Source organism: Hypomesus transpacificus, chromosome 18 (genome assembly GCF_021917145.1).
Source record: "Hypomesus transpacificus isolate Combined female chromosome 18, fHypTra1, whole genome shotgun sequence".
Taxonomy (NCBI): domain Eukaryota; kingdom Metazoa; phylum Chordata; class Actinopteri; order Osmeriformes; family Osmeridae; genus Hypomesus; species Hypomesus transpacificus.
Window position 1 is genome coordinate 2,912,928 of NC_061077.1, and position 24,726 is coordinate 2,937,653.

The 24,726-nt window shown below is 45.8% G+C and overlaps 4 protein-coding genes across 5 annotated transcripts; 3 read left to right on the forward strand and 1 right to left on the reverse strand.

The window, feature by feature from the left end:
• Positions 1-387: 387 nt before the first annotated feature.
• e2f1 (E2F transcription factor 1) lies at positions 388-6,048 on the forward strand. The gene is made up of 7 exons (XM_047040630.1): positions 388-1,792; positions 1,894-1,996; positions 2,195-2,414; positions 2,625-2,777; positions 2,920-3,034; positions 3,240-3,483; positions 3,597-6,048. Exons 1-7 carry the CDS (start codon positions 1,544-1,546, stop codon positions 3,839-3,841), a joined length of 1,329 nt encoding a protein of 442 aa, XP_046896586.1. The 5' UTR covers positions 388-1,543; the 3' UTR covers positions 3,842-6,048.
• A 1,801-nt stretch (positions 6,049-7,849) lies between these two features.
• On the forward strand, positions 7,850-12,771 carry LOC124480764 (protein-glutamine gamma-glutamyltransferase 5-like). Of its 2 annotated transcripts, none has more exons than XM_047040348.1 (13): positions 7,850-7,968; positions 8,606-8,818; positions 9,318-9,551; positions 9,896-10,014; positions 10,131-10,259; positions 10,374-10,551; positions 10,753-10,888; positions 11,012-11,115; positions 11,279-11,518; positions 11,632-11,664; positions 11,819-12,028; positions 12,274-12,434; positions 12,513-12,771. In XM_047040348.1, the coding sequence occupies exons 1-13, from the start codon at positions 7,929-7,931 to the stop codon at positions 12,654-12,656; spliced, it is 1,941 nt and encodes a 646-aa protein (XP_046896304.1). In that variant the 5' UTR covers positions 7,850-7,928; the 3' UTR covers positions 12,657-12,771. The 2 variants fall into 2 exon arrangements, with proteins under 2 accessions (XP_046896304.1, XP_046896306.1); XM_047040350.1 differs by having other exon boundaries at positions 8,606-8,806.
• A 1,433-nt stretch (positions 12,772-14,204) lies between these two features.
• On the forward strand, positions 14,205-17,465 carry LOC124480763 (G-protein coupled receptor 37-like 1). The gene is made up of 2 exons (XM_047040347.1): positions 14,205-15,007; positions 15,551-17,465. Exons 1-2 carry the CDS (start codon positions 14,321-14,323, stop codon positions 16,448-16,450), a joined length of 1,587 nt encoding a protein of 528 aa, XP_046896303.1. The 5' UTR covers positions 14,205-14,320; the 3' UTR covers positions 16,451-17,465.
• Positions 17,466-20,745: 3,280 nt separating this feature from the next.
• Positions 20,746-24,726, reverse strand: LOC124480942 (ADP-ribosylation factor-like protein 8A). Its single transcript, XM_047040623.1, has 7 exons — positions 24,367-24,726; positions 23,713-23,793; positions 23,519-23,592; positions 23,315-23,408; positions 23,080-23,147; positions 22,933-23,003; positions 20,746-22,651 (listed from the first exon to the last, which is right to left on the reverse strand). Exons 1-7 carry the CDS (start codon positions 24,427-24,429, stop codon positions 22,599-22,601), a joined length of 504 nt encoding a protein of 167 aa, XP_046896579.1. The 5' UTR covers positions 24,430-24,726; the 3' UTR covers positions 20,746-22,598.

Genomic DNA, 24,726 nt, shown 5'->3' on the forward strand with positions numbered 1-24,726 from the left:
ACGGATCCTGATTATGTTATGACGCATGTATATTAAATTTTTGTAGTTATAGATAGGGAAATGATAAACTGACTCTAAATCAGTTGTTAGTTAATGTAGTCAAGAAGTTAGAAAATATATTGGTTGTGGTTAATCAAATGATTCAAAGTAAACTGTCCAGTTTGCAGATAACATTTGATCAACGTATTTGTGTCTCTTATTTTTTATGTATTTCTGTTTTTCATGGCTTTTTTATTTTGTTAAAAGAGGATCGTCTTGAGAATGGCATCGTACGCAGCCAATGACAGGCTTGTACAGCCACGTTCTAGAGACGCACTCTCTCAGCCAATTGGAATCGTAATGTTCCATGCACGTGTGAGTTTCGCGGCAAAAAAGATTTGGCGCGTAAACCCCAACCCTTGTTCTGATCAGCTGGGACAATAACAACAATAACAGCAGATTTCGGGGTCAGGAGACAACTTTGGTTGACGGGACAGTGCGAAGGTTATCAGCGAACGGGTGTACATGCTATGCTATCCGGATATAAATATCGTTTTCGGATTATTTACTATTATTCCTGTTTTTTTCAGATTGCTTCCTGAGAGCCCTGGCAGAAAGACAGGGGGGTAGTCCGCTAGCTATTGCTGTCAGTAATAACAAGTGAGCTTGTTAGCATGCTAACTTGCCCTATATATTTGGAAACTGAAATAGTGCAAATTTGTGATCTAATTAAAAAATAATTAATGTTAGAGCTATAAATAGTATTATTGTTGTTTCAAAATTTGGTTCTGTTTCAAAATTGTTGCTTTAGTCTAGTGTCAGCCTTAAAGTTTTACTTCAGCCTATCTTTGTCCTCCGGTGAATATACATATTTTTCTGTAAATCATTTTCAAAGCTCTGGACTGCGTTACAAACAACTGTTTACAAGTCTTGACTGTTTTGCCATAGCTAGCTTGCACGATTGCTTGACAAAGAGAAAGGAATAGAGCTTGACTGTGGTTTGGCCAGGCCTCGACGCATACTGTACTCTGACAGGAAAGATGAAAACAAAAGATTAGCTTTACAGCTAGCTGTAAGTTATAGAGTAAGACTTTGCTTGTAGTAACAGGCTAGCAAGTAAGCTAACGTTTCTGAATGTACTTGCGGTATAATTGGCCGCTTAGTAACTGTGCACGGTGCTAACGTTACAATGTTTGCAGTACAATCATTCTAATTCCCTAGCTACATAGCTAGCTAGCTGGGGTTGGTTTCAACTCGCTGTTCCAACATCTGTTTTGTTCTCTAATATAGAATATAGCCGAAGCTGTTTGGATAAAGTCAATTAGCTAGCCATTTAGTGTAACTTATTCTACGCTTCTGTGCAAGTAAACGTCAGTACTAGATATGGTTAATCTCTTAAATTATAAACAGAATCTTCCAGCACGTTTGCACCGTTACCGTCAATCATTCAGTATGAAAGAAGTCACAGGGTGTTCCTAACTAGCAACTTTAACAACAGAGGACCTGAGTGAAGCCCCTAATCATAACCAAGGGCCAGGCACGTTGCGTTCCCTTGGTCTGTGCGATGTCAGAGACGCTTATAACGGGTCAGACGTCGGAGGACCTACTGGCAGACTTCGAGTCTCTTCTCAATGCTGGAAGCATCGACCTGTCACAGGACCACCAGATTGTCATCATTTCTACCCCAAACAATGTGGGCCTCCAAACTACTGCCCCCACCACCACGGGGGAGATCCTTCTCTTTGCCACCCCTCAGGGACCAGCCAACGTGGTGGTCCAGGACCAGAGGAGACCGACTCTAGGACGACCTCCGGTACGAATCTGTAATGTGGGTTTGTGTGTGTGAGAGAGAGAGAGAGAGTGGGAGAGCCTGTGGCTTGACTTGTTTGTGTGTGTGTGTCTATGTTTCCCCAGGTGAAGAGGAAGCTGGACCTGGATAGTGACCACCAGTATGTGAGCACCTCTCGCCCCCCGTCCCTGGGCCGTGCCCCCCCCTCCACGCCAGCCCCCCCAAGAGGTACACAACCCCTCTCCTGTTTTCTTACTGATGCATTTGGCTCAAGGTTAGCACTCACTCACGTCTGCTCTGACTCCAGACCTGTCCCATGGAAAACCTTGTCACAAAGCCAGCTGATCATTGACAGTAATGGTCCCCATCTCCACCTGTTTTCCTCCTCTCCTCCCCTTCTGCTCTCCCTCCTTCTTTCCCCCCCAGTCCCCAAGGCCACTGCAGAGAAGTCCCGCTATGACACGTCTCTCAACCTGACCACCAAGCGCTTCCTGGACCTGCTGGCCCAGTCCCCTGATGGCGTGGTCGACCTCAACTGGGCCTCGCAGATTCTGGAGGTGCAGAAGAGACGCATCTATGACATCACCAATGTCCTGGAAGGCATCCAGCTCATTTCCAAGAAGTCTAAAAACAACATCCAGTGGCTGTGAGTCCTGATTGGTCGGAATAGTTCTAATAACTTCTTGTGATGTGACTGGTTCAAGGAACAATTACAACTTTTTTTTTATTTGATACATTTTTAGGGATTGGATTAAAAGTAGATACACACCCTTTCATGTGTGCATCAGTACAACTACAACAGCGATCACAGAAACAGGGACATACTGTCATCTTGTCTCCTCCCTCCACTCACCAGGGGCAACCGAATCGACGGGGCTTCTGTGGCCAGACACCGAGACCTGCAGAAGGAGGTTTCCCACCTGACCGAGGCAGAGGACAAACTGGATGAGCTCATCACTAAATGTAACCTCCAGCTCCGACTCCTCACCGAGGACTCCCAGAACAAGAAATATCCTTTCACCAGAAAAGGCATGCGTGTGTGTGTGACTAGTGTGTGTGTGTATCTGGTTGTGACTGTCGGTGTCTCTATGCACATCCTTTATCTCTGGGTCATTGCCTTGCCACAGTGTCTTTCTTTGACCCCTCACCACGCTGGGCTATGTTAAATGCCAGGACCTGAGGAAGTCGTTTGATTCTCCGGACCAGCTGGTGATGGTGATCAGAGCCCCGCCTGAGACCCAGATGCAGGTGTCCGAGCCCAGCGAGGTATGCCCTGCCGACCGGGTCGCCTGGCGGATTGGGGATTTTGAAATGTCCTTAGTGTCGTAGTTATGCTTTGGGAAAGAGGCACTTGTCTTTCCCGTTCAAAAGACGAAAAGACTCAATCAGCGGGGACTGCGACGAGTGACAGGGATGTTTCTCTATGAACCTTTCATTTGATTGCATTTGTTTGTATTTGTACACACGGCAGGGCTACCAGGTGTCTCTGAAGAGCACGCGAGGTCCCATCGACGTCTTCCTGTGTCCAGATGACAGTTCAGGGGTCTGCAGCCCAGTGACAGGAAGTAGCCCATCCAAACCTGCCACCCCCCCCTCGCCCCCGTCCACCACCGTCACCCAACCTCACAGTAGCTCCTCCACACAGGAAGTGACGTCGGCCATGGCTTCCTCCTCCCGGACAGACTCCTCTCCTCTGCAGCTGTGTGGTGACGCTGGTGAGGTTCATCTCTCTTGAGTACTGATGGCTGGTCATTGACTCCTGGTCTGTATTGGGAGGTTGTTTACTGTTTGGTTTTGACACATGCTCTGTTTGTTCTATCTTCTTCAGAATCGTTCCTGGAAGGTGACCCGTTCTCTAACCTAGGAGAGATGCCCAACTTTGACTTTTCACCACTGTCTTCCTCTGACTTCCTCTTAGACCGCAATGGCGAGTGCCTCTCCCTCCCATTGGACGGTTTCATTAACATATCCCCGCCCCACAGCCATGACTACCATTTCGGATTGGAGGATAACGAGGGCATCAGTGAACTGTTTGACTGTGACTTTGGGGACCTAAAGCCCCTGGAGTTCTAAAGGGATGGACACGACCAGAGACATCGCCGTGTCGTACACGCACACACACAAACACACTTACAGCCGTTGTTCTAAGGAAGGGTTGTGAGTAATGTTTAGAATAACAAAACCAGACACATCTTCATCAAACACACCCTTTTACATCCGGTGTTCTAAGGAAGGGTTGAAAGAAGTTTTCATGTGATCCTCCCCACCCAACCCCTCTTCAGAGTTCTGAAGAATGAAGATGGGACTCCGCCCCTTTTATAACTGCACTTCTTTCAAGTGGTAGAGGCACTGCCCCCCCCCAACACACAAACACACACACACACACTGCCTCTACCCAAAATTAGGCTCTAACCTTGAATTCAGACAGCGCCTAATACTACTGCAGCACTTCAATCATCCAACCAAGAATCTAGCTTTAGTTTGGCTATTTAACGTATTTATACCAATAATGTTTCAATCTTTTCTACTGCTGGGGAAAAGCAGTTTGTTTGAGTTATTTCTATCTGTGGTTTTCGCAGGTGTGTACAGTCAGTGGGATAAGGACTTCTGAATGAAATCAGCTGGAGTATTGGCTCTCTGAGATATTACTGAATTGTGTTGTCAGGTTGTTCATGATGTGATAAGTCCTAGTCTCAGGTAAATTGAACTGACAGACTTTTAAAGGAAGAGTTGATTTTAAGGTGTTTTTCATGACGTTGAGAAACATTTCATAAGCAGCAAGCCTAACAAAAATATTATGTTTTTTTTTTTATATTTTGTTTACAATTTTAGAAAAGGCAAGTTCATGCCTTAAATCAATAAATCCACAGGGTACATCTAGTTACCTTTTTAGGAAATGATCTCTTTTACGCACCTGCCTAAAATTTGAGCTCCTTTATTTCATCATGCTTTTCATATAGAAGTTAATTGTTAATCTTATCACAATCCCTGTGACGTATTCTGGCTTGGTTGAGTTTAACATCCTGTTATTGTCCCTCTCCTACTTCAGTGCACTTGAAGTCGACTTGTGTTTACTTGCGTGTTAGCTCTCTCTCTCTGAAGCTACCCTGGTCTGCTCATACGTTCCAACACGTTCTTGTATTTCTGCTAAAGTATTGTATGTTTGTGTGTTCGAATGTTTTATTGTTCAAATTTACTATTTATTTAGTAGGGTGTCTTCTCATGGATTTGATGTGGTACAGGAATACTGCATTGGTTCCAGTCGATTGGGAAAGGGATGGGGGTAGGGAGGATTCAGTCATGGTATCAAATGATGTGATGGTCAGAGGAAGTGATGTAAGATATGGGGTCACACCTTCCATTTTTAAGTTGATTTTAGCTGGTTACCTTGAGACTCTCTTGTGGCATGAATGTATGTACGTATACATTAAGACCTATGTTTGTGTTTCCTAGCCCCGGGGGTGCCTTTGTCCTACCCCATCATAAGCTAATTCTTAGGCACATCCATGGGAAGGTTGGTTCTCTGAAGCAACCATCAAGGAGCCTGTTTCCACTGTCTCTGGCCTTCAGTTTCATTCTCTTTCAAAATGGCAGCTGAATTAATTGATGTGTTTGCTTTTATGAATGTTGGATGTTTTTGTTTAGTTATCACATCTCACTATTTTCTGCAGGACTTATGCAGTGCCTTATAAGAAAAGTATTTGTTGAAAAGGTAATATCAAGCATTTTGCTTGGTGATGTTGATGGTAGATTTTGCTTTCTTAGGGCGTTCCAACAAGTAAACCCAACTTTTCAAAAAGTATAAGTTGCTTTTTAATTTGCTTCTGTCACCTATGTGATTAGTTTGACCATTTATTTTAAACTGAAAAATATTGTTTTGGGAAATTTAGCTGGCCAATTAGTCTAGCTCTCTTGACTCATTCACTTTATAGCAGTTTTGTGGGTATAATTGAGGTGTTTAAATGAACTTGTTTGAATAACTGGTGCGCTGAGTTTTATTTGGATACGTATGCCATAGCCAGGCTTGATATTTGACAGTGGTCATGCTGGAGTTCAAAGTGCTTAATGGAACCTAGAGGGCTTGTCCAGCTACATTACAATCAAACTTCATCAATTCTGCGCTTCCTGTAAAAACATTGTTACAGAAATTATTTTTTGGTGGTCACAAATAAGGTGATGAAAATATATTTTGTACTTGTTGAATTTGAGTGGATTTGAGCATGTCCCCTTTTGTATCAAGTTTGGTTTAAAACAAAGAAATAAAAACCATTTAGATTCGATCCTCCATTTCCTTCTTCATTGTGACTGTGACAAGATGTTGCGTGCTGACCTGAAGGGTGAGATAAGCGTACAGATGTTGCGTGCTGACCTGAAGGGTGAGATAAGCGTACAGATGTTGCGTGCTGACCTGAAGGGTGAGATAAGCGTACAGATGTTGCGTGCTGACCTGAAGGGTGAGATAAGCGTACAGATGTTGACAGACTTGTGTTGTCTTGGTTGCATCATAACATGACGACACTGATACAAATCATCAGTGATGTAAAACGTCTCAAACCTGTGCCCCGTGTCTTCCTCCACGCCCTGCACTAGGGGCCTGTCTGGGGCACCAAACTGGGGTTGGGAGGGAGGGGGGAAGAGATCTGTCCCTGGATCAATAATAGAAGGTCTATGATTTTGCTTCTAAATGACAACGGTCAAGTTGCCAGATTTTGGACCACATCGTTTTTTAGCATGCGTGAAAAAATATATTTTGTTTCTGTTGATTTATAAACAAACAAAAAAACAAAGCCCCCTTAGTGAGTTCCCAGACCGGTCAGTTCAGTATCCCATTAGGGTTGTTGACACTCCACAGTACTATCTTCAAATCACATAGATAGGAAGTATCTCCACAATTTACAATAAGGCCACATTCAATTACATGTACTTACATAGCAATACCTTTTAGTAACAACATTAGCACATAAGAACTTAGGAGAAGGTTGGCCGTTTCAGGTGTAAGTTGATGCTAACATTGCCACTTCACAACATCCACGGAGACCTCACATCTCTCCTACATACTGTGCCTTCTTACACTTTCGTAATAACCCATACCACTAACACTGAGTACCATTGAATTACTATGTACCTTACAGTATTTTTACTACAGTATTGGTATGTCATGTGCAACCTAAATGGTGTTACTGTCTCCTGTCCTTCCACACTTCTGTAAAAGGCACAGGTACAAAACAACACAGGCTGCTATCATGCCAATGACACAATGACCTGGAATCCAACCAATCACGTCCAGGACTTGACGGGACTGGCTCACAGTCTGTAATGAGAGTTTGACACCCAGCACAGGATGTGATTAAACACGTCCTACTGTATGTATGCTGTGGTTCTCTTCTCCCATGGTGAAATATCAATGAAAAAACGACAGAACGATTCCTTTTTGTTATGTGAAAGTTCTTGCACCACCGGTTTGATTGACAGGTTGATGGTTGTGAACGATTCCATGTAAACATTGCTGAGGAGGGTGTGATGTTTCCTTGCTTTATCCCTTCACAGATACATGATTGTATCTTTATGTAGAAAAAAGGTGTGGATGCGCCAATGAATTGAAAGCCTCATTGTGAATCTTATCTCTAACCGTGTCCACATGCATTACAAACAATTACTAACCATCTTCTAAATTCTTCAGATAATTTGCACATGTGACACGGTTTATCAGTAACATACATGACTTTGAGCAATCAATAATCCCAACTATCGATTCTCCTTTCCTTGTGAGGTGACGTGAGTGTATTAACATGCATATGGTCTTTATATGTTTGGTGAGTTGCTGTCAGTTGATCTGTTTGCAGCTGCGTTCATCAGAGCTTCTGTCTCTGACCTCCATCCTGATTTGTCCTCCCCTAATGTCTGGACATTAAAGGTAGAGGATTGTTGAGAGAGTCCATTCTCAGACCAACCATTCACCTGTAGATCTCTGTAGGGGGAGTGGACACAAACATTCTCCAGGAGAGAGGGTGAATGACTGGGACTCCCAGATGGAGGGAGGAGTCTGTCTCACTGTTATATCTGTGGCAGAGAAGGAGGGAAAGTGAGAGAGACAGGCAGATAGGCAGACACCCAGTGAAATGTTTGGTAGGGTCATGTGGGGACTATAAACGTACTCAGCATGAATCACACATACCAGCAGTTTGTGCAGCGGCCAATGGGTGAGTTTAGTTTCTACACTAATCTACATTCTACTCTACTTTATTCTACTCTACTCATTTGTCTACAGTACACATGGCTCGATATTTCCATTTGTTTTTGTGCCTGTAATAACTAGATGGATAGGCTAAATAGCTAAATAAAAACACAGCACATTGTAAAGGAAAAACAAATGTGTTTCTGCTTTCTTGCACTCAAAAGCACAGTCGTTTCTTTATTTATCACCTGTACTGGCTACAGTTCTCGCACTTTTAAAGATCCCACAGGATATGCAAATCGAGAGCCATTTCACAACACTACACATGCAGCACACTGAGCAGTAACAATGAACCTCAACATTCCTGTCATAGTGCTGGCCTTTCTGTTCCCCATAAGTATCAGTGTCACATACATGCAGTCTGATTTATCTGTACCTACACTGTTCTGACACTGTTCACAAGACCCCATGGCCATTAATCTGAATGCCATGCGTCTGTATAATTACAGACACAGACGTGTCTGTACTTACATGTACCGCAAGGTTGAAAAGAAGTGACAAGGGTCATGTTTATCGCAAGACATTGTGTTACATGATGGAATTCGTTTTTCATTCTATCTTGCTATCTCTCTCACACTCTCCTCCTGATGTGTTCCCTCTAGTGTTCCACCCCTGCCCAGAGACGGACCATCTGACGCTGAACCACGTCAACATGGAGGCTCATGAGAACCACGTGTCCCACAAGACACTGGGGCTGAGCTCCAGGCACCTGGTGGTGCGGCGTGGGTGGTCGTTCAAGATCACCTTGCTGTTCAATGACCCAGTGTTCAATATTCAAACTCTCGTCCTCGAAGCGCTGCTAGGTACTGGGATAGGTCAGTGGCTTTGTTGGCTCTTTTTCTTGCTGTGTTGGTCATCCCTCTTTATCTCTTTTTCTTGCTGTGTTGGTCATCCCTCTTTATCTCTTTTTATTGCTGTGTTGGTCATCCCTCTTTATCTCTTTTTCTTGCTGTGTTGGTCATCCCTCTTTATCTCTTTTTCTTGCTGTGTTGGTCATCCCTCTTTATCTCTTTTTCTTGCTGTGTTGGTCATCCCTCTTTATCTCTTTTTCTTGCTGTGTTGGTCATCCCTCTTTATCTCTTTTTCTTGCTGTGTTGGTCATCCCTCTTTATCTCTTTTTCTTGCTGTGTTGGTCATCCCTCTTTATCTCTTTTTCTTGCTGTGTTGGTCATCCCTCTTTATCATCTCTTTTATTTATTTCCCCCCCCCTCCCCGTTGCCCTCTCTTTCATCCTGTTAGGCCACTACTTTTCAGAAGAACACAGTTGAACAAATGAATGTCTCACATCCATTGCTCTCTTTTTTTGCTGCTCAGGTGGGCTGTCTGTAGAAATCCCTGTCACCTTCTCCAAGGAAAGAACAGTGACCCAGTGGAGCGCTCAGATCTACCCAGGGGATGTGCATTCCCGGTCCCTCAACCTCCACCTCTGCTCCCCCCCTCTCTCTCCAGTGGGGCTTTACCAGCTCCAGGTCAACATCCTCAGACCCCACAGCAGACGCACCTACGCCATAGGGAGCTTTGTTTTACTCTGCAACCCCTGGCTACAGGGTGGGTGATGGTGATGATGATGATGATGTAATGGTGACAGTGTTGATGATGATGGTGATAATGATGATAAGGATGATGATGCTGATGGAGTCAGGTGGCTGAGTGGTTAGGGAATCGGGATAGTAATCTGAAGGTTGCCGGTTCGATTCCAAACAACGTTGTGTCCTTGGCCAAGGCACTTCACCCTCCTTGCCTCTGGGAGAATGTCCCTGTACTTACTGTAAGTCGCTCTGTATAAGAGCGACTGCTAAATGAACAAATGTAAATGTAATAATGACGATGAGGATGGGAAGGAGGAAAAAGATGATCATGATGATAACTAAAAAAAAGATGTTACCTTTCAGAGGATCCTGTGTACATGCCTTATGACGAGCAACGAGAGGAGTACGTTACGAAGGACCATGGGGTTCTGTACATGGGTGCAACTTCTAATGTCATATCGAGACCTTGGATATTTGGTCAAGTGAGTGGCTTTGACAAGACTTAACATTACAACAATATCAGTTGTCCGTCTGACTGACCGTCTCTCCATTTCTGTCGGTCTCTGCCGGTCTCCCTCCCTGCCCCTTGTGAGTGCAGTATGAGCAGGGGGTCCTGGAGACATGTCTGAACATCCTGCAGGTCAGCCCACAGCACATCAACAACAGAGCGAAAGACTATCTAGCCAGAGGAGACCCTACCTACCTCAGCAGGGTGGTCTGTGCTATGGTAAGATACACACACACACACTGCCTGGATCACACAAACACACTGCATTTCCAAAATCACACACACATAAATCCCCCTCATCTGGTGACCCTCCGTGTTTGTCCTGGCTGCCAGGTGAACTGTGAGGACGACCGTGGGGTCCTAAAGGGTGACTGGTCAGGGAGCATTAAGGACGGCACGTCTCCTCTAGAGTGGACTGGGAGTGCCGACATCCTGAAGATGTGGGCTCAGTCCAACTTCAGCCCAGTGTGCTATGGACAGTGCTGGGTCTTTGCCTCTGTTATGTGCACAGGTTTGTCAAACCCGTGTTGGATCAGAGAGCCAGTGCTCGTGAGTGTGTTTTACAATGGCAGCTATATTTAGCTGCTCATCGTAACAGAGCATAAGGCTAGACTGATAGATTTTCTGCAACAAAACAGATTTTCTCACAGCTGTAGTTACCTAATCTTTTCTGACTTGAAGCCAATCTAACTAATGATGTTTTTGGTTCCAGTTATGAGAGTCCTGGGTATCCCATCTAGGGTGGTGAGCATTTTCAACTCAGCCCATGACACAAATTCAAACTTGGTCATAGAGGAATACTACACCCATACTGGCACAAAGCTCAACCTATCTAAGGACAGCATCTGGTTGGTGCTGAAATCACATCTATTTATGCTCTATTTTTTGCACAATGGCATTTTTTTTTGCGATTGCAAACACTGTAATAAGGGGCTGTGTACCTGTGTGTGTGTGTGTCCGTATATGTGTAGGAATTTCCATGTGTGGGTGGAGTGCTGGATGAGAAGGTCCGATCTGACCCCAGAGTTTGACGGGTGGCAAGTACTGGACCCAACCCCTCAAGAGAAGAGTGGAGGTTATTAATCAGCTCTTCAGTACAGTACAAAATCTGTACCTACAAGATTTCAGAAATCACAAATATAGTCTAAAACCTGCTTGCGTTTGGAATGCAAATAGTGGTTGAATGTGATTGAGCCTGTCATCTTATCTCTGTGCCGCGTCTCGGTCTGGTCTTTCAGGTGTTTTCTGCTGCGGCCCGTGTCCAGTCCAAGCCATCAGAAACCGTTGCTTTAACCTCCCCTACGACGCTCCATTTATTTACGCGTCGGTCAACGCGGCTGTTTTCACCGTGATCCTCCGAGATAGGGTGGTGGTGAGGAAGAGCTTGGACACGGGGAGGGTGGGCCAGCGGATATACACCAAGAGTCTGGGCTCCAACGAACCTCAGGACCTCACGTGCGCCTACAAGTGCACGCCGAGTAAGACCCATCTGCACTCTTGATTCTGTAACGGTGTGACTGTACCACACACATATGTTTTTGTACATTCTTGTGTCAAACTGCGTCTTTCTGATTCTCTTGCTTATTTCCAGATACCAAAAATCATACAACATGCGGACAACAAGGTTAGTCTGTATCAGTACCTGTCGACTTAACTGACTCAGCATATGCCATTTGCTGCAAAAATTATGACAGGTTTCGTCAATATCTCCTTTGTCCACTTGTTGTTTTCTCCTCCCGGCCTACCCTCCTTTCTTCCTCTTTCCTATTTTTTCACAGGAGCAGCTGAAAGTCTGTCAGTTTCTCTGAAGATAGACAAGGTGCCAGTGATGGGAGAGAACATCTGTCTAACTGTGATTGTCACAAACCGAGCTAATGTTTGCAGGGTCCTAAAGGAGCATGTTAACGCCCAAGCTGAAGAGTACCATGGCAGGCCTATGGAGACCTTTTGGGAGGCTACAGAGAGGCTTCAGGTGGGACCATGCAGAGGTAAATACTGGTTTACCATTTCAAGTACAATATTGTGTATTCAATGATTGTTGGAGGGAAACGAGTAGTTGTCATCGTAAATTATCTTGCCAAGATACAAATTTTACTGCTGTACTATCCTGCTGATAGCATCATACCTTTTGCATGAGTATGTTTAGACAATATCACCACAATTCCTTCTGGGTTTTGTTCCAATGGTGACAGTACTGTCCTGTAACTGTACTGTCCTCCATCCCCTGTTCCAGCTGTGATGGTGCGCCACCAGATCCCTTCATCAGACTACGAGCCAGTCCTGTTGGAGCATGGTTTTCTGAACTTAGCGGTGGTCCTGAAGGATGAACAGACCCAAGAGAGGGTTATCGCCACAGAGGAGTTCAACATGACCTCCCCTCAAATCTCTATAGAGGTATGGGTTACACACACACGCACACAAACACACACTCTCACTCTCTATTAAGTTAGCTAATGTGACATCTGAATCCAGGTACTTGGGGGAGAAATCCTCCAACTGATGAAACAGCACACTGCCCTGGTCTCCTTCACCAACACCTCGTCCAGACTCCTGAGGGGGGCGGTGCTGACTGTGGAGGCCTCAGGCCTGCTGGAGGAGAAACAGCAGACCAGGTGAGTCACCGCAGAGATGCTGGCCCCACAGTGAGAAACAGCTGTTGCTGTTGTTGTTGATTGAACTGTCAGATAGTGTTTTATTACGTAAGATTACGTAATAAAAAGCTGTTTATAATATAAAATGTTATGTGATATCTATTTTTATTCAAAACAACATTGAATCACCCCACATGCATGTACAAGGGAAACACCACTGGATAGAAAAAAAATCATTGAAAATGTTGTTTTAGTAACCAATTATGTTATATGCAGTATAACATGTAGTATCTACACCATAGCACCAATGAAATGTCACCGTCAGCTGGTATGACGATGATGTTTAGTTGGTACGTTCCCTTCACCAGGCAGGACTCACAGCCATTAGACACTCCAGTGAGGCAGTCATGGCCATGCAGTCTCACCCTTCATAAGAGGATATGCATCTCTCGTACTCTTAACTGGTAGGGAGTGTATCCTGCGACGTCCAACACACACGTGTGTGCTGCAGAGACCATGCACGAGTTTGCTTTCTCAGTGAGAACCATGGTAATAATATGTGCCAGTTACAGATGTTTCATCAACAAAGCTGTTTGTACAGTATGCACTTCTTGCTAGCTTGTTGATCTTAAGAGATTCCAGTGAAAGGGCTTGTCACATTAAATTTACATTTATTCATTTTAGCAGCTTTTCGCTTGTTCTCATTTCTGTCTGTTTACCCAACTGCTCTGTGTGTGTATGTGTTCATTTGTGCATGTGTGACTTATAGTCATGGCTGCACTAGTATACAGTCTGACTAGTTGGTCCGTAGACTAAGAGCCATTTATTTGACTAGTGCTCTGATAAACAGACAGCACCACCTGTTGGGTAGACAGGGTACTGATTAAAGGGATGAAAATGGATAAAAACTTTTGTATACATTTTAACACTGAAATCTAACTGATTAATGACAAAAATAATAAATCACCACACTAAATATTGACTGTAATCCTTGACAAACTAGTTTAAACTTGCAGCCATGCTTGGTTTTCATTGTCCTAACAAAGATCTTAGCCTGGGGGTGAAGAATCTTTTTTTTTCCACATTCTTCTTTTTCTGAGACGAGTTACCTTTTTATATATGATGTAACACGCAATGCAAACATAAAACTAACAGGTCCATTCAGTTATTTATGCATTAAAGGGTTAGGAATAGTTGGTATCAACAGTGTGTTGTAGTTCATAAATGAAGCATTTGTATGACGACCATTCTGGCCAGAAGAGGGCATGAGCAGTGCTGAGCTCCGTAGAGAAAGAGAGTGAAAGGGAGAGAGAGAGAGGTGTTCCAGCCTCTGGTTGGCTTGCTGTCTTTCTCTTTACAAAGGGCCCAGCCACCCATGTCTGAGCAGCCAGGGGACGCTTCTCCCCTCCCAGACCAGCCAGAGGGACTGCAGGACACACACACACACAAACACACTCTCAGGCAGCCTCCCCTCACTTGCACCCCAACACACAGAGAGAGCACCCCAGCTTGGACCGGCAGCTACTGGATGTTTCACTTGATGTCCCAGAGTTAGCGGAGCATCTCTTCCACACTCGACTCTGCTCTAGTGGACCTACCATACTTTGACTCTACTCTTCTCCACTTCGAGGCAGAGATCCTAGGACCAGCTGGACCATTAGAGAGAGCCTGTATCAGAGCTGTGTGACGATGCTGACCTCCGTGTGTGTGCTGGTGCTGCTGGCTGTGTGGCCTGCTGCGGGGAGGAGCAGTGGCCTGCTGGGGAAGCCTGGGCAGGGCGTGGAGCACAGCGGAATGAACTCTCTCCAACACCTCAACATCCAGGTGATTCAGAGCCGGGGTTTCCCTGACCAGGACCAGGACCAGGGGTCTGTGTTGCACATCAGGGCTCCTCGAGGAGCAGAGGAGGAGGACTCTGACCCAGATACAGGGGAGCAACAGTCCACCTTCTCGCAGTCCTACGAGAACGAGTTCTTCACCACCCCCAGAGCCACACAGCTCACTAACTCCACTCAGGAGGATGAGGCAGATGTAGAGGCGGGGACTGAGGACGGCAACCATGGCAACGAAACCGACAGGGGCATCACTCACATCCGCAACCCCCTGTTCCCCGTCACAGACAGCTCCTACAGCGCCTACGCAATCCTTTTCCTGTCTCTGGTGGTGCTGGCGGTGGGAATTGTGGGTAATCTGGCGGTGATGTGCATTGTGTGGCACAACTACTATATGAGGAGCTCCTGGAACTATCTTTTGGCCAGCTTGGCATTCTGGGACTTCCTGGTTCTCTGCTTCTGTCTTCCTGTAGTGGTCTTCAACGAGCTGACCAATAAGAGGCTGCTAGGAGAGGTCTCCTGCCGCCTGGTGCCTTATATGGAGGTGGGTGTGGCTCATATAGAAACACAGTACATGCATGCATTGTACGGGATTGTGTTGATGTTAAGGGCTCTCTAGACTTAACAATGTTAAGTGCTCTCCATGTTTTATTGTGCATTAGTATTTGGATTATTCATGTCATGTAAAATATTTTAATGGTGACCCAGAAAGCAAAACATTTGGTAATATGATGTGATAAGGTGATGTGAAATGTTTTAATAATAAGTATAAGTTAAACATGTACTTATATAAGAGGCTCAATACCGCAAGAGTTTATTACAGTTACAAAAAAATAATATTTGACAACTGAGGGAAAGAGAGAATGAGAAAGAGACATGCCAACAAACTGTCACCAGAGAAAAGCACTCCTCTTTGTAAGATCAGCAGGTTTGTAGATGAGCTGGTTTAAAAGACACGCGTTTGTTGTATAACGGCCTTCATTATCTAAGTATAAATGCTTGTGGACTGCAGGGTTCGGTTCCCATATAGTGAATGCAAACACTGAGCTACAGATCCCATAATAAGCCTCCTTTTTTGATCTCCTAGGTAACGTCACTGGGCGTGACATCATTCAGCCTGTGCGCTCTGGGCATCGACAGGTTCCATGCAGCCACCAGCTCCCAGCAGCCCAAGGCGCGTCGCGTGGAGCGCTGCCGTTCGGTCCTGCTCAAGCTGCTGTTCGTCTGGGTGGGCTCCATGGTCCTAGCTTCCCCCGAGCTCCTCCTCTGGCAGCTCAGCCAGGCCGTGTCTCCTACCACCGGGGCCCTGGTGGACTCTTGCTCCATCCACCCCACGTCCCCCTCCACCCTGCCCCTGCCGGACTCCCTGTACTCCCTGCTCCACAGCTACCACCAGGCCCGTATGTGGTGGTACTTTGGCTGCTACTTCTGCCTACCTGTGGTGTTCACCCTGCTCTGCCAGCTAGCCACCTGCCACGTCACCAACGACGCCAACGCCGCCGCCGTCAGCTTCGCCTCCCAGCGCGGCCATGGAGACCGCTTGCCGTCCAAGCAGCAGAAGCTGCAGGTGCAGCTGGTGGAGCGTCAGCTGAGCTGCACCGTCCTGGCGCTGGCTGTGGTCTACGCCATCTGCACGCTGCCCGAAAACGTCTGCAACATCGTCCTGGCTTACACGGCCACGTCCATCTCTGAGAACACAGCCGCCCTGCTGGCGCTGATCAATCACTTCCTGTTGTTCTTCAAGGCATCGGTCACACCTGTGCTGCTCCTCTGCCTGTGTAAGTCTCTGGGCCAGGCCTTCATGGACTGCTGCTGCTGTTGTTGCGAGGAGTGCCAGCCCGCCGGCTCTGGCTCCTCCCCTTCCCACACAGGCCACTCCCTCGGGGCTGAGGTGAAGCTGAAGAGCACCAACGAGATGTCCTCGTCCATCTTCTTCGACAAGGCCAAGGAGAGCTCCACCATCCTGTCTGTCAGCAGCTCCAGTTGAACTGGGCATGCCTGGTCCTCCTCCATGCTTTCTCACGCCCTTCTGTCTGTCTGTCTGTCTGTCTGTCTGTCTCTCTCTCTGAATCCTGGTCCTTATTTACCTGCATCTGTATTTCTATCATTTTCTCCCTTCCAGTCTTTCAGTCCATTCAACATACCTGAATACATCAGTTTCCTTCTTCCTTCTCTCTTTTCTTACAATGTTATAACAGTGTTCAGTCTAAATGCAGAACTCTTTTTCCTTTCTTGTCTCCTCCTGACCCTTCTATTTCGACCCCCCATGTCTGTAATGTCGTCTGTATTGTCGTTTCCTAGAGCGATGCTAGCTAGCCTGTTAGCCTCCAGCTACTTTCCAGAGCTAGATGCTAGCTAGCTAGCATAACTAGCTCCAGCCAGTCCACCCAGTGTCACAGTGGAATATATTTGTACAGTCGTTTAAGTTGTTGACTCACAAGCTCAGTCTAGGAGGCTGGGGAGACCCCGGTCAGTAATCTACCTGTAGAGGAGTGAATCACTCCACAGTGGTGTTTTTTCTAAGGATTGTTAGGTCATCGTAAAACTGAACCAGTCTAGATTGTATGCTAGGTTTAACTAACCTGCCTTCTCCTCTCCACAGGACAGGAAACATGAGTTAATTATGTTTTTTATGACGATGTCACATCACACTGTTTACATGTTCGATAAACCACGTGACGCAGCCAGCCTTGCCTTGCATTAGAAGTTGTCCCCATCCACAGTACCCCCACCACTCACCTCGACCTCCCTTACCTTTAGCCAACCCCGTTTTTTGATAATATAATATTTTTCAAATCAAGAATTGGTTGAGACTTGATAGTCATCTGCTGTCAGATGAAAATGCTGTGAAATCATATTTTAAGCAGAAATTGTTTTATAACTAAGATTAGTTATGCCTGAAGTGAAGCTGATGTACAGTTTTTGAGAATGTGAATTTAGACTTAAACCAGCCAGCTGTAGGAGTCTTTAATTTATCCAATAAAGATTTGTAATGTACTTCATCAGCTGTGTTGTTTCTGGGATTTATTTATTAATTTCACTTTTTCACTAATAAACTGAATTTAGAATATTTATTATATTACAACCATCATGGAAGGTCAATCAAAGGTGGGTGATGACATAGTTTGGTAATGGCTCTGGGACATAATAGTTCTAGTAGAGCTAGTTGGAGTGGTATTTCCAAGACTGACTGCTCCTTCTATTGATTGTCTTAGTATGTCTCATGTCACTCACCGGTTTCTCTCTCATTATCCTTTGCCTTTCTCACTCTCTAACCCCCCCCCCCCCCCCCTCCTCCACCTCCCTTTCTCACTGAGCCGCTCTCAGAAGGCTTCATTGTCTTCTCCAGACCCATGCCGGACGCCTCTAAGAATATCAATGCTCTCAGACTACAGTTCAGTTGCCATGTTACAGACCCAACATTCACGTGTGTGTCAGACTGCCAGAACCCGGGCGAGCTTCGCCCAGTGTTCCCACCCTGCCCAGTTACCCCGGGCAACCAGGCTCTTTAACCACCCGAACCATCAGGAGGGACTCCATGTTCTGAACTACTTTTCAGTGTGTGTGTGTGTGTGTGTACGTGTGTGTGTGTGTGTGTGTGTGTGACTGCCAGTTATACTAGTGAAAGGTTATTTAAGAAGATTTTTTTACGAGTATAAAACGGAAGCAATATGGTATGTTTCTAAAGGAACGAAGGTTTGGGAACGCTTGATTTGAATCACGATTCAGCCTGAGTTCACTTCATCCGCAGTAGAATGAGGGAACACCCGTATTCAAACACACACTGAGAGCAAAACAAACAGGAAAGTAGAGGAAGACAGGAACAGATAGCCCTTAGTGTCCTGTTTGGAGTCTGTTTCTGTCTTACAGCATGTTCACTGTGTGCCAGGAGTGAGAGAGGGTGATAGAGGGACCATGCAAAATAGGTAGTTCCAAAAAGGAAAAGATAAAGAGACAGTGGGAGAGACAGAGCTTATGTGGGTGAGGGGAGAAACAGAAACAGAAAAAAGAGAGAGAGAGAAAGAGAGAGAGAGAGAGAGAGAGAGAGAGAGAGAGAGAGAGAGAGAGAGAGAGAGAGAGAGAGAGAGAGAGAGAGAGAGAGAGAATGTGTGCATGTGTGTGAGAGAGACAGAAAGGGAGTAATAGAAAAGGGAGCTCGCCTCATTAGTAGTGGTCAGACAGTTCCTCTAGCTGCTAATGAGAGGCCAAGAACAGTCTCTCCTCTGTTCCCTTAATGAAGCCACTAACACTCATCAACAGACAGCCGAGCAACCTCAACTCTATCTCTCACAACCTCAACTCTACTTCAGCACAACACTAGCAAGGGGTTAAACGTTACCCATGCTGTAACCATGTTTTCATACCCTCACAACCTCTACATCGACACAGAATTGTCATACTCTTGACACTACATTCGGTTGACCTCAAATGAAAATTAAAGGAATATTATGATTGTGCATGCCATGATCAGCTGATTGAGCAGCCCTGCCCATCCCTGAAACTCGCTAGAGACATGGCCGACTCATGTAGCACCCAGCACAGTACAACGTCTGCCCTCATCCAAGGGGAGTCAACACTGCATCCTGCTGACTGCTGGGGCATTGCCCTGGGTGGTGTCAACGCTACATGAATCCACTACTGTTTGTCACCAACAGTCTAAGCAGGGGACATGAGCTGTGTCTTGAACCAAGTGCCCAGTGTTCTGTTGGCTTTGACTTGAAACTATTGGTATTCTGCTGAGGAGACACTGTGAAGCAGGCAGTATAGAGTCCTGTGCTGTGGCAGCGGCAGGCTGGTTGGCTGGCAGGCTGTTTCTGTGCATAGAAGCCAACATAGAGAAAGCAGACTAAGTCACACACTGAATGGCTCTTCGTTCTCAGCTCAGTTCAGTCAGTGTGTTTGTGTGTGTGTTTGTGTGTGAAGAGCGCATGGGAAGGGTTCTCTTTAGGGGCGATTGTAGATGTGTGTGTGGCAATTAGCGAGAGAATGTCTGTGTGTGGGCTCGCATGTCGGAGAGCGAGGAGGTGAGACTGTGTGCATGTGTCGTGAGAGATCGCAATTGTGCACACGTGAGTATGTGTGGCGGTAACTCCAGTGGGAGTATCTATCAGTTAGAGCATCGTGTTTGTGGTTAGGCTCAATGAACATAAACTAATATGACCTGACTGTCCCCACTCCTGAGGACGACCCAGCTTCTGTCAGCCCCCCCCCCACCCCCCCCCCCCCTCCTCCCCACTGGTGAACGGACAATGTTTGTTTTGTTTGGTGGGAATACTGACGGGGTGGGGGGGTTGGGGGGTGAGAGTGGTTGTCATGACGAGGGTCTGGGCCATGGGAGGAGGAACACAAACATCTGAAACAGGAGGCTGGCCCACAACTTGCGCATACACAAACCCACCCACACACACACACACACACAGAGACACACACACTTGACCCCAACCCACCTTGTTGTGTGGACAGGAAGCCCAGAGCTGTGTGGTTATTGTGGTGTTGTCCCTTCTGGAGGAACAGTTAGTATGTAGGGCCAACCACCCAGAGCCCAAGAGAAAGGAAGGAGAGTGGAGAGGGAGGAATGGAGAGGGAGAAAGCTAGAGGGGAGAAAGCACAGAGGGATAAACTTAGAGGGGAAATGAGAGCAGACAGGAATGATAGTGACTAGCATTCACCCTGCCAACCCAGTCTCTCACCACCTCTCTTCTTCACCGCCTCTGGCCCTCTTCTTTTTTTTTTTTTTTTTTAACCCTCCAGCCTCTAAATTCCCTGGCCTCTCTGGGTCCCACACCTCCTTGTTCTGGACTCCTCGCTCTGCTTGTCAAGGGGAGGGAGGGAAGGAGGAAGCACAGAGGGGGAGGCAGGGTCACAGTCAGAGCTGGTTTGTGTTGGTTTAGGATGAGTTCTCACCTGTCATGGGCCAGTTACTCAGGGTGGACTTGGTGTCTTTCAAAATTCACCACTTTCCAGCAGTAGTGCAGTATAATCAGGCCAGGTCTGCTGCCCTTGTCTTGAAACATCATGATCTAAAAATGTTGATCTGATCTTAGATCAGCACTTTCTTGAGGCAAATACCAGTCCATCTTACAGCTCTCCATACCGGGTACCATCTCATATAGCTGGTTGGAGGATCTGTTACCATGGAGATGACCACACACAAACATCTACTGTGCACCCCATTATATGTGTTAGGGTACCCCTAGATGCCCGGCAGGATTAGAATGTAGACCATGAGCTGTGACTGCCCCCTGCTGTTCAATATCACACCACACAGTGCTACAAAGCAGGGAAAGATACCTGTTTCTATTCCATGCATTGTTACCACTGGATACTACCACAACAGGATAGGACCATGCACCACACAAATGCATGCACACATATCATAAAAGACACCATCAATAAAGTTATTTTCAACATAGTTTTTAGTTAGTATCATACACAAGCATGTCCTATTAAAAACACAATTAACTGAATTGAAACAATAATGTACAAACAGGTTAAAACTGATACAGTATTTACTATATTTGCCATAAAAATAACCATTTATAGTTAATTCTCAAAGGTCCCACAAATACTTATGCCCGAGCATGCAAACAAACATGTAATGATCCTTGTGTTGTTCCTAGTCGATAATCCATGGTTACATTTGGCGATGTAAGAAGCAGAGTCATTCATAAATTACAAAATCAGACAGAAGCTTCAATTGTTAGTTGGTATGAGATGTCTAACAGTGTGCTCTGATTGGCTGCCTGCTGTTCATTATAGCCAGCCAGCGACGTGCTCCAGAGTGTGATTATTTTGACACGCAGACTGATCGAGTAAGATGGAATTTTGCCTTTCATCCAATGGCATCTCCCAAAGCAGAAATATTCCACCCACCTGGGCTACACCAGGTTGCGCTCCTAATAAACTAATGGACAGACCTATCACCTGTACCTACATAGAGAATGTTCATAATCTGACTGGCCGTACAGGAGAACAACTTGATTAGCCAATAATAAAGCACGGTACAGAAGATGCTGAACAGTGAAAGAGTTGTTGTGTTTTGTGGTTCAGTCATGAACCACAAATAGCAGATATTGCTTGACCACTTAGGTGACAGGCAGCCATGACTGTGACACAGGACCAGACTAGGGGGCCGGATTTCAATACACTTAAAATGCAACCTTCCTTCCATCCCTCCTTGAGGTCATCACTGATCTAACATGAACGGACAGGCGAAAGCTACTGTATGCCGTACAAAGCTAGTATGAACCATCCCATCATGCGAGATCAGTGATCCCTTCTAGGATGGGAGGATGAGAGGGTACAAACATGGCCTGCGAGCTGCATTTCAGATAGGGGGACGGAGCATGGATGTTTCTCTGTAGACCGGCTCATCATCCCTAGAGATCAATGACAGAAGACATTCTAGAACTGCTCCTCTCACCCCAGTGTAACAACATATCCACATGACTCAGTGACTGACTGAAGGCTCACTGGATCCAAAACCCCTAGCCCCGCCCCCCCCCCCCCCCCCCCCCCCCCCACCCGGTCATCCTCTTACCCCCTTACTACTACTGACCTGGCTCCTAACTCCTACCACCTAGCCTCCTCCCACCTAGTAGTTCTGGTAAATCTTAGGGCGTTTGAATTATTAGCAACATGGCAGAAGAAGCCGCACAGTCCTCTCTGAGTAGCCTACAGCTAACCTCTGGTGAGTGGGTGGGAAGAGGTCAGGGTCAGAGTCTAGGGGTTGATATAAAACTCAGCCTCGACTCTTCCCAGTCCCTGCATCTGCTGACAATAAGCTGCAGCCTCGAGAAGAAATCAAAAGAACAAAACCTAAATGAAATATGAAAAGGATTTAGATTTTTTTTTTTACAGGGCAGCTTAACCACCTGAAGACAAATGCGTGTCACAAGAAGATTATTTTACAAAAACGAAAATGAACAGTGCAAGTAAAAGGTCTTTGCGTTGCCTCAGCGGGAAGGGGGGGGGGGGCGGTGGGGGTCTAGCGAAGGGGCAAAGGGCATCCAAAAAAAAAGAGGAAAAATTTAAAAAAGACAGGGGAGGGGGGATAGGGGTTACGGACAAGCTGTGGAGGGTAGAGGGATGGGGGGGTTGGTGTTCTCAGGACTGTGTCATAGACTGCCATGTTCTCAAGAGCTCCTCTTGGTTCTGGAGTGCTGGATCAGCCACTGTAGTGTGATGTCTGGGGGAAGGGAGACACACAAAGTGCAGTGGTTACACATCACACTGGGAACAGTAGACAAGCTGCCTGGCATGACATAGGGAAATGAAAAGCACTTCCAATGTGAACACTAGTCTACAAGGGAGAGTCAGTCCTATGTCAAGAGAGGAGAGGGGGGTGGGTGAAAAAGGAGAGGGGTGGAAAGAAGGAAGATTGGGAGGGAGAGAGATCGTGGGAAAGTCGAAAATAGACAGGTAGACAGGGAAGGCAGGGTATGTGAAAATGACTATAGCCTTACTAACCAATGTTGTCCTTCTCCTTGCAGGAGATAGAGTAGCAACAGATCTCTCTGTCCTGGATGGCTGACAGGTTCCTGCACACCAGAGTACACCAGTTAACACCACACATCAACACACAGAGAGTTGAAGAAGAATCCATTAATGGTTTACATTTTCTCTATCAGCTCCTTCTCATCCAGAGCCCCATGCAAGTCCCTCTTGTTCCCCAGAACCAGCACCTGGAACAGGGACAGAGATAGTCGCACATTGGAATCAATCAAAACCAAGGGAGGGAGGCTGAATCTGAGTTATTTAGGGTCGAGTTAGCTAAAGTAGAGGTCTCCAGGTCTTAAGGGGTGGAGGTACAGAGTTGGAGAGCCCAGATCAAGACTCTGGTGGTACCCACAGGTATGCCCTGCAGCTGAGGCTTGTCCAGCAGGTTGTGGAGCTCGTTCTTCGACGCCTCTATCTTCTCTGGGTCTGCTGCATCTACCATGTACCTGCACAAGACACAGATTGATAAATATGAATAACATAACAATAACTAGTTGAGGATGAGAACTAATATGACTAGTGAGATAGTGGTGGTTAGATAAAGATGGTTACTCACACAATGGCACTGACTCCTCTGCAGTACCGCTCCCACATACTCCTGAAGCGGGGTTGTCCACCGATATCCCACAGCTGGATGGACAGTACGTGCACACACATACACATACACACACACACACACACACACTGTCAGTGCTCATAAGCACACCAGTACTCTTCTATTTGAACAGACTGATAGACTGTGCTACTAACCTTGATGGTTACGTTACCCTTGGTTATCTTCCTCATGTTGAATCCCACGGTAGGGATCATGTCTTCACTGAACTGACCCGACTAGGAGGAGAGAAATCCAAAAGACACCCGTTAGATTCAGATTAACTGAATGTGAAGGTGTCAATTGTTTGACCTTCTCTAATCTCATTGTTTAGACTGCTCCTGCTACAAGTTTTTTAGTCTGTCGGAGCCAGCCGTAATTAAACAATTTGAGTTCGAGTAAACTTAAAAAGTAATGTTTGTAGAAAATTACTCATACTACTGCCTTGGAGATTGAACTAGACAGACACCGAGCCTCATTTGCAGTTAATGACAAGGTTCTAATCATATTGGATAGCTAGTCTACATCTACAGGCAAGTTACAGCAATAATACGATTCACAGGTTAAACGATCGAGGTCAAAAACAGACGTACGGCATTAGATCATAAATTTAGGAAATGAAAATGGATTGTAAACGAATAAGATAAACAATATATCTCTAGGCTTTAGTAGCAAGCTATTGCTAGCTAAGGCTAGCTAGCTAAATAGAACAACAATGGACACATCAGCTGATGAGTGTCACTGACTTGAGTTACTGGTTAATAGTAGCAGCACAACATTAGGCTAGTACCAGTAGGACAAATTTAACGTACCGCAATAACGTTTACGAATGTCGTCTTGCCCGAATACTGGAGTCCAACCAATGTCAACTCCATCTCCTCTTTCCAAAACAAGGCTTTGAACCAGTCAAGGAGCTTGTTAATAAGTGCGATCAGTCTTGGAAAGGTTTTAGGTTTCACGGCTACTACTATTCCAGTACTGGCTTTCTTGACTGTTGGGAGAGGTGGCTACGCTAACTAGCTATGGCTAACGTTACAAAGCTTCAATTTAGCTCGCAGTGACAGCACGTCGGAGGACGAAACCTTTTCCAATAGTTCGTTTCTTACGAATCAAGACTAAATTTTAATAGGAACAATAAGTTATTGTGTAATGTAATCAGTATTTTTTTTAAT